The 8,349-nt window shown below is 51.3% G+C and overlaps 1 protein-coding gene across 1 annotated transcript; it reads right to left on the bottom strand.

The window, feature by feature from the left end:
* TUBB3 (tubulin beta 3 class III) lies at positions 1 to 8,044 on the bottom strand. Its single transcript, XM_083513744.1, has 4 exons — positions 7,888 to 8,044; positions 3,208 to 3,316; positions 2,197 to 2,307; positions 1 to 1,450 (listed from the first exon to the last, which is right to left on the bottom strand). The coding sequence occupies exons 1-4, from the start codon at positions 7,942 to 7,944 to the stop codon at positions 375 to 377; spliced, it is 1,353 nt and encodes a 450-aa protein (XP_083369870.1). The 5' UTR covers positions 7,945 to 8,044; the 3' UTR covers positions 1 to 374.
* Between the last annotated feature and the right edge of the window lie 305 nt (positions 8,045 to 8,349).

Raw genomic sequence — 8,349 nt, 5'->3', positions numbered from 1 at the left:
TGCTGGACAGCAATAGATTTATTAAGTATTCCAAAACATAAAAATAGACACAGACCAGTAAAAAATAAAGACCAGGGCCCTTGAAGTTATCAAAGTCATGGACAGAGGGAGCTGCACTAACTTGGAGGCAAAGGAGAGAGACTATAGGGCGGGCGGGGGGGGGGGGGAGAGGAGGAGGAGGAGGAGGAGGAGGAAGGGGGTTAAATACTGAACAGCTTTTAAGTTTTGGAACCCTTGAATCAGAAGCAACTAGAAGCTGGTTGTCTACAACTCAGCAAATGAGTAGCAAAGATGGACGGCGATGAACGACAGGCCCATGTCACTGCTTGGCCCTCACTGGGAGGAACCCAAGCGCTGCCTGTGGCCCCAGCCCTTCACTTGGCACCCTGGGCTTCCGATTCCTCCTCGTCATCTTCATACATCTCTCCTTCCTCTTCAGCTGTCGCATCCTGGTACTGCTGGTACTCGGAGACGAGGTCGTTCATGTTGCTCTCTGCCTCTGTGAACTCCATCTCATCCATGCCCTCGCCCGTGTACCAGTGGAGGAAGGCCTTGCGCCGGAACATGGCCGTGAACTGCTCCGAGATGCGCTTGAAGAGCTCCTGGATGGCTGTGCTGTTGCCAATGAAGGTGGAGGACATCTTGAGGCCCCGGGGAGGGATGTCGCACACAGCCACCTTGACGTTGTTGGGGATCCACTCCACGAAATAGCTGCTGTTCTTGCTCTGGATGGCCAGCATCTGCTCATCGACCTCCTTCATGGACATGCGGCCTCGGAAGACGGTGGCCACCGTGAGATAGCGGCCGTGGCGGGGGTCGCAAGCGGCCATCATGTTCTTGGCGTCAAACATCTGCTGGGTGAGCTCGGGGACAGTGAGGGCTCGGTACTGCTGGCTCCCGCGGGCCGTCAGCGGAGCAAAGCCCGGCATGAAGAAATGGAGGCGAGGGAAGGGCACCATGTTGACGGCCAGTTTGCGGAGGTCGGCATTGAGCTGGCCTGGGAATCTCAGGGAGGTGGTGACGCCGCTCATGGTGGCAGAAACGAGGTGGTTGAGGTCTCCGTAGGTGGGCGTGGCCAGCTTGAGGGTCCTGAAGCAGATGTCATAGAGGGCTTCATTGTCAATGCAGTAGGTCTCGTCTGTGTTTTCCACCAGCTGGTGGATGGACAAGGTAGCGTTGTAGGGTTCCACCACAGTGTCAGACACTTTGGGGGAAGGCACCACACTAAAAGTGTTCATGATCCGGTCTGGGTATTCTTCACGTACTTTGCTAATGAGGAGAGTCCCCATGCCAGACCCTGTACCCCCACCCAGGGAATGAGTGAGCTGGAAGCCCTGTAGACAGTCGCAGTTCTCACACTCTTTTCGCACTACATCCAAGACGGAATCCACCAGCTCAGCGCCTTCTGTGTAATGACCCTTTGCCCAGTTGTTCCCAGCGCCACTTTGTCCTGTGAAGGAAGAGACACCAACACCATCTTGTGTAGCAACCAGCACTGATCTGTGTGCCCTGTCCTGTCAACTGGGGAAGGTACAGATCTACTCATCCCTATGGCATAACATTCAGGGACACCTGTTACCTTTTGACCAACCAGAGTTTGAAATTTTTGAAAGCCCACCAGACTTAAGTAAAAAAAGGAAAAGTATGCAACAATAGCTTGCTGTGCCACTTTTAACTTCCTTCATTTGTAGCTCTTGTAAGATTCTCATTAATTGGAGACTTAAAATGCCCAGAGAAATGGGACAGTGACTGGCACGGGAAGGGCCTATAAAGCAGGGGTTGTGTGGGGAGCACAGAGGTTAGAGGCCAAGCATACAAATTAGGTGGGCATGGAGTCTGCTGAAGATGTTTGCCTTTTGATTTTAGCTTATATGTTTGAAGCACCTGTATGAGCCTTTAGAAATAAAGATGTATTAGGCAGCAGCAAGCTGTGATCAAGGAGTGGAGATTCTCTACCCTGAAAAGAATCTGACCTAACCCTTTCCTTAAAAGCCAGCTGCCCCATCCCAAGATTTCCAGCCTTCCTTGCCTGCAGCTCCAAAAACCTCAAAATACTACAGCTTAGAATTAGTTATGCAAGTCTGAGGTCGAACTGTGCTATTTCTTTGGCTTAAAACTGGATGACATCTGAGAGAAGCTATGATAGAGAGAAAAGGGAAGAGAGCCAGGCAGCAGAAGAAAGCAGAGAAACAATACCAAAGATGAAGTTGTCTGGTCTGAAGAGGTGCCCAAAAGCACCTGAACGAACACTGTCCATGGTGCCAGGCTCCAGGTCTACCAGGATAGCACGAGGAACATATTTGTGAGCTGGAAAAAACAAAGGAAGATTTGTCTTCATTGCAATCAGCCAGAGAGACAACCTTGCTGATTTACAGCAGGAGTTATTGTGTTGGGGAGGCAGGGAGGTGATTTTAAGATTCCTGATCTCCCACATCATCTCCCTTCTTTGTACCCATTTGGCAGGATGCTCACCAAAGCCAAAATTGGGCACTGCCCGACATCAGGCTCCCACCTAGCCTTTTCAGATGTTCTTGCCCAACAATCCAGGGAATCCTTTACCAAGGAGAATATACTGTGGGGCCGAGCTTCTTTATCTCTTCCTCTAAACTAGGGGTGGGGAATCTGTAGCAACCCTCCGGAGGTTGTTGGACTCCAACTCCCATCAGCCACAACCAGGGTAGTCAGTTGTCAGAGACAATGAGCATTGTGGAGTATCTGGAATGTCACAGGCTTCCCCACCATCATTGCTGCCTTAACTCATTAAAGGGTGCATGCTCAAAGCAGCCTGCCCTTGACCCATGACTAGAGAGACCCATGTCCCCCATAGCAGTACTCAGTACCAGCCATGAAATTTCCAGAACTGCTATTCAAATCTGTAGCGTTCTGCCTCAAAAGAGGACTAGGCTGGTCAACAAAGGCGACAAGGAAGAATATCTTTTGCAATGTTGCTGCAAAACTGGGTGCTATCCAGGGTGAGAGTGGCAGTCCTGGGATGCTTTTTCCTCACTCGGAAGGAGGTGGCAGGATGGATGGCATACTCTATACCACTACAAGTGCTTAGGGGACGGGCCATTGTCATCTGCTTGTAATGGTGAAAACCTTCCAGTTTCATTTCTGAGAGGAGGCCAGGCAGAAATTTCTTGGTATACCAGAATATCCCTACCCATCAGGAAGAGCAGTCAGGTCTGGGGTAGGAGCACAACTTACAAGAGGCTTCATTGTAATAAACGCTGATCCTTTCCAGCTGCAGGTCAGAGTCACCGACATAGTTCCCACTGGGGTCTATACCATGCTCATCACTGATCACCTCCCAGAACTGAAAGAAGAGTGGAGAGGGGGAGATAGAAAGAATTAACATTTCTACATGTTAAGTCAGCTAAAGAATTGGACATTTTTTGGTTTATACCATTAGAAACAAAGGAAATTCCCACCCGCATCGGGCTGTTTAGCTTTTTCATTATCCACACTGGGGGAAAGCATTCTGAGTTGATCTGCTGCTGGAGACATCAGACTGGGCTAAGTGGAGCACCGACCTTATCCTGTAAATCTTATCCAGTATGGCACTCCTTGTGCGAGTCCAAGCAGTTCTTTTGAATGTGTGTGGGGGTGGTGAGTGACATATAGAGAGCCAGTGTGGTGTAGCTGTTAAGAGTATTGGACTGGGACATGGGAGACCAGGGTTCAAATCTCTGCTCAGTCAGGAAGCTCACTGGGTTCATCACATCTCAGCCTAACCTACCTCACAGGGTTGTTGTGAGGATAAAATGGAGAGGAGGAGAGCCAAGTACATCCCTTTGAACAACACAAAGATGGGATAGAAATAAATACACAAATAAATTTGATTTGCTACTCGCAACTGCCAAGTAGCACTGCATCAGCAGCTGTAGCTGCGTTTGGTAGTTGAAGGTTGCTAAGTGCCCTTTCTGCAAAGCCATCCTTGAGAGGGCTCTCTCACCAGCCTACAGTGAGACCCAGAGCAGAAACGCTTCGTTCTTGCAAGCGCTGTGTGCTGTTCTAGGGATCTGGCCATGGTGCTGAAACCATGATCTCTTGCTAGCTTAAAGATACTGCTTTCCTAGCTTTGTTTTGAAGCAGAATCTACACCGCAGTAAAGGAGACAGAGAAGCAGCCACTTGGCTGAGCTTTCAGTATTTTAAGGCTGCTGAAAGTGAGAACATTCAGACGGGGTATTGCCACATGTCAAAACTCCTGCCCTCATCTGCAGTGTTTAGCCATGAAGACAAGGGTAGGGGCAAGAGTTGATCAGGCTGTTGTACACATTTTGACAAGCAACACAGCATTTTGCTTTGGGAATAAGCTACAAGGAAAAGCAGCTAAATTTGTGCAGAGTCATCTCACCGGCAAATAAGCACATGACTTCGCCCTGCTGGTTATTGGCGCAAACTTATTACGAGCCACAGCACTACGCAGACTGCAGCAAGAGCACTCTATCTCCCTCAGGAGGGACAGCTGCTAATGATGCATTTTCCAGAACTTTTTACCTTGGGAATAATTGTTCTTGCAAGCAAAGGCTAAGCTGTATTCCTAAAGCACAACAGAGAGGGCTTCTTTTGGTGGAGCTTTTCACTAACGGAAGGACTTTCTGTTTTAACAAGGCAGTGAGGAGGACAGGAGAAAAAGGCTTGTTTACAGCAATCTATAGGAGACTGCTCAGTCCTTGCTAAATTAGTGTGAACAATGCAGGGGGCGGGGGGAGAGAAAGGAAGATGCATGTCATGAATACTAACCATCTCCAGTGGACAGAGCTTTAATTACCAGGGAGCTCCCACTACTAAGAGGACAAATTGAAATTGATGGCAAGGTCAGAAAGACTGTAAACACAATGGCGTCAGCCACATGCCACAAGGCTGATCCCCCCTGAGCACCCAATGCAAAAAGATCTGCCTTGAGAAGGCCTCTTCATCAATAAATTGTTTCTAAAAATGAAGCAGATCTGGAAAGTGATATAATCCTATATATGCAGAGGTGGCCCAAGGTTACTCAGTGACGGAAGTGAGAATAAGCCCTAGGACTGCAAACAGATGCAAGGGTCAAGCCCTCTTGTCAATTCATTTGGTCTCATTTGACTTAGAACAGGCTGAGTCAAATTCAAATCCCTGGCTCAGCCATAAAGCTCACTGCATGGGTCTTACAGGGGTCCCCCCCCAAGCCTTCCATACAAATTTGCTGGGAGAATGACATGGATAACAATCTGCCGTACTCTGCCCTTAGCTCCATGGAAGGGAAGACTTGGATGTGAAAAAGTGACTGTCATCTCTTTTTTCAAATTAACTCCTGCCCATATTCTGAGAGGTTTCAAAGGAACACCAATGCATAATTAAGTGAACTGTCCATCTTAAGGCATGAATAAAGCATAGTTCTTTGTCGTGGCACAGGCACTGCTTCAGAGAAGGCTTCTGAATTTGGCAGCAGAATTCTCTAGAGTATCTAGAGTGATGCAGGAATCCAAACAGGTTAAATAAAGTTGTTCTTATTTTAGAAAAAGAGAAAAAGAACAATCCTTAAATATCTCAGGGGCTGCCAAGCCAGGCTTCCATACCAAAGCCAGCTTCTATCCTGTGCTGATCAGATGTGTCAATTACAGAACCTGTGAGTTTACAATGAATTATTCATGCAGATTAGCATATGCATGGGTCTGCTTAGGTAAACTATGCAGAAAGCTAGCCTCCAGCATCACCACCCCAACTGATGACTGCCTGCCCCCAAATCCCTGACTCAGGAGCAGCAAGATAGTGGAGAACCCTATTCCCTTGCCTTAGTAACCCAGTTTCAGGGAAGATTGCAACGGAACCCAAGGTTGTCTCAGATCATGTGAAATCCATTCAACTTCCTTTGGTTTTCCACAGGATTTTACGTTCAGCATTTGAGGGTGGAGGGTAGAAAACACCCTGTGTCTTTTTTCTTTTTCTTTAAAGAGGAGAATGTTCCTTTCTGAAAATCTCAGGTACAATCCTGGGCATTTTGACTTCCTTGCTGCAAAAGGTGTGGCAAACCCACCTATTCCTCAGGAGACGTGGTGAAGCAGCCACAGACTTGGAGCTCTGAGTGGTGCTGGGAAGAGACTGGCAGTCTTTCAAGGTTCATTATTCAGCTTCTTAAATAGCTTACTGGCTGTGGGTGAGTAGCAGGTGCTCTTCATACCCCTCGCCCACTTCCCTGCATCCAGCATAATGAGCAGACTATCCCTCTTTCCTAAGTGGGGCGGGGGAGAGGCAGGGGAGCTCCCAGCCCCAGCTGCAGAAGAGCTCCAGAGGGCTGATTTGATTTCAGCCTGCTGTGCTGCTACCCTGCCCCACGGGGATAAAGCAATAAGTGGTACAATCACACTGCAGCAGGCTGGCCTTCCTTTTTATTCAGAGCAGGCACAGATGTCTGGTTTTGAAGGGTGGAGGAGAGAAGAGCAGGGAGAGGGGGGGGTTGACTTAATGGATTATTAGCTGTCTTTGTGACACTAAGTCATGGCAGCAGGTGTCTCCTGAGAAAGCAGAAACTGAAAACCCATTTGAGAAACCCCCTATTTTTGCAGGTTTGTTCATTTCCCTTTGGACATTTCCCCCAACAAACAAAAATAAGACCATCCCTTGCTGCCCAGAGAGAGGGTGCTCCCTGCTTCTCTCAGTGGCCCAATTGCACCAGCCAAGAGCTGCCATTTCACTTAACAAATAGCTAGAAAAAAACTGCCCCATCAAGAAACAGGAGGGGATCCTGTCAGGACATCAAACATTCTGTTTGTTTCATATATCAGAAGATGCCACAGGATGCTCAGAATCCCCACACCTCTTTGTCTCCAGTAGTGGACAACTCTTCACCATTGTGTCCTGCATTACCTGAAGCTGCAAGGGGGAGGGGAGGCAAAGATGCTTTGTCCAGGGGTGGGGGCACCAGAGGCTGAAATCTGTTTACCTTCCATCTGTCATCCACAGAACCACTTGGCAAAGGGAGGAAAAGGCTCCTGAAAGTCTTTAGGAATAGCCATTCCCCTGAACCCAATGGGACAAGGAGACAGGGCAAAAAAAGGTGGCCCCACCCTTCCCCTGCAGAAGCAGGGCTGAAATGTTGCCCCATAGCAGGCTGAAGTAGGGGAGAGAAGCATTACCACCCCCCATAGAGAAAAGGTAGGAAAGGAGTGTAAACAAATAGCCAGATCGCCCAAGTTGCCTCCTGACCTCACCAAGGTTACAGCAGGAACTTGCAAGGTCACAGGCAGAGGGAAGGGTTTCTTTGTTCTAAGAGAATCAGGAGGGTCCCCTGCTTCCTGGGTGTGGCAGCCCCCTTGCCAGGATGGGCGTGGCGGAGGGGGCGGGAGGAAGACCACTCCTTCCTTTTGTCTCCCATCAGAAGCGCCAACAACAAAGGGTGACCACGGGCCTCTGACAGCCGCGTCAGGATGCCCAGGATGGACTTTTTAGGAGACGCTGGCCTGGGCCACCCACTGGCTAGCCGGCAAGAAGGCAACGGAGCGCCTTCCTAGGGAGCCGGAGGGCACTTTCACCTCCTGTAGGAGGCTCTGCCCCGCAGCCCTGGGGTGCCTCCACGCCCACAGCCGGGCGGGGAAAGACGAGGCCACAACAAAGGCGCCGCCGCCGCCAGCGCAGGGCACGCCCCACCCCGGTGCCAAGCCAGGGAACCGGCCCCACCGCCTTGGCGAGATGACACCTGGCTACCTCGCCCGGATCTAGGGCAAGGGGAGCGGCAGAGCAGCCGGGCGCCTCGTCGGCGCAACGCTTGGCTCTTTTCCAGGGGGCCCGCAACATGCCGGGCAGGATCAGCCAGGGAGCCCCCAAGTCCCGTTGGAAGAGCCGTCGGGGGGCGGCGGGGAGCTCCGCAGTCCCAGCAGCGCGCGTCTCCGCCTCCCCATGTCTTTACCTTGGCTCCGATCTGGTTGCCGCACTGGCCCGCCTGGATGTGCACGATCTCCCTCATGCTGCTGCGGCTGGTGCTACGGGGGGCGGCTGCGGGCAGGCAGGCGGGTGGGTGGGCGGCGGCTGCAGCTGGCGGAGCGGCTGGCGGAGGCGTCCAGGCTGCTGCCGGCGGGTTTTATAGGCGCCTCCCGCTGCACCCAGGCCGGGGCGTTGACGTCAGCGCCGACGCCGCGGCCAATCAGGAGGCGCCGCCGCAAAATACTGCAACATCCCTGCAGCATCAGCACCAGCAGCGCATCCCTCGGCGCCGGTAAGAGCCGCGCTGCCTGGCACAAAGCGGGCGGCCAGGCTGGGGCAGAGAAAGGCCCGCGCTCCCTCCGCCCCGCCCCGCCCGCAAGCCGGCATCGCGGTAAAGGCCCGGGCAAAAGAAAAGGCCCAGGGGAGGCGGCTGATGCAGGAGGCATCC

Source organism: Podarcis liolepis (assembly GCF_965112155.1).
Source record: "Podarcis liolepis genome assembly, chromosome: 7".
Classification (NCBI taxonomy): Eukaryota; Metazoa; Chordata; class Lepidosauria; order Squamata; family Lacertidae; genus Podarcis; species Podarcis liolepis.
Note: the sequence above shows the minus strand (reverse complement) of the source record. Positions and strands in the feature narration are given on the sequence as shown.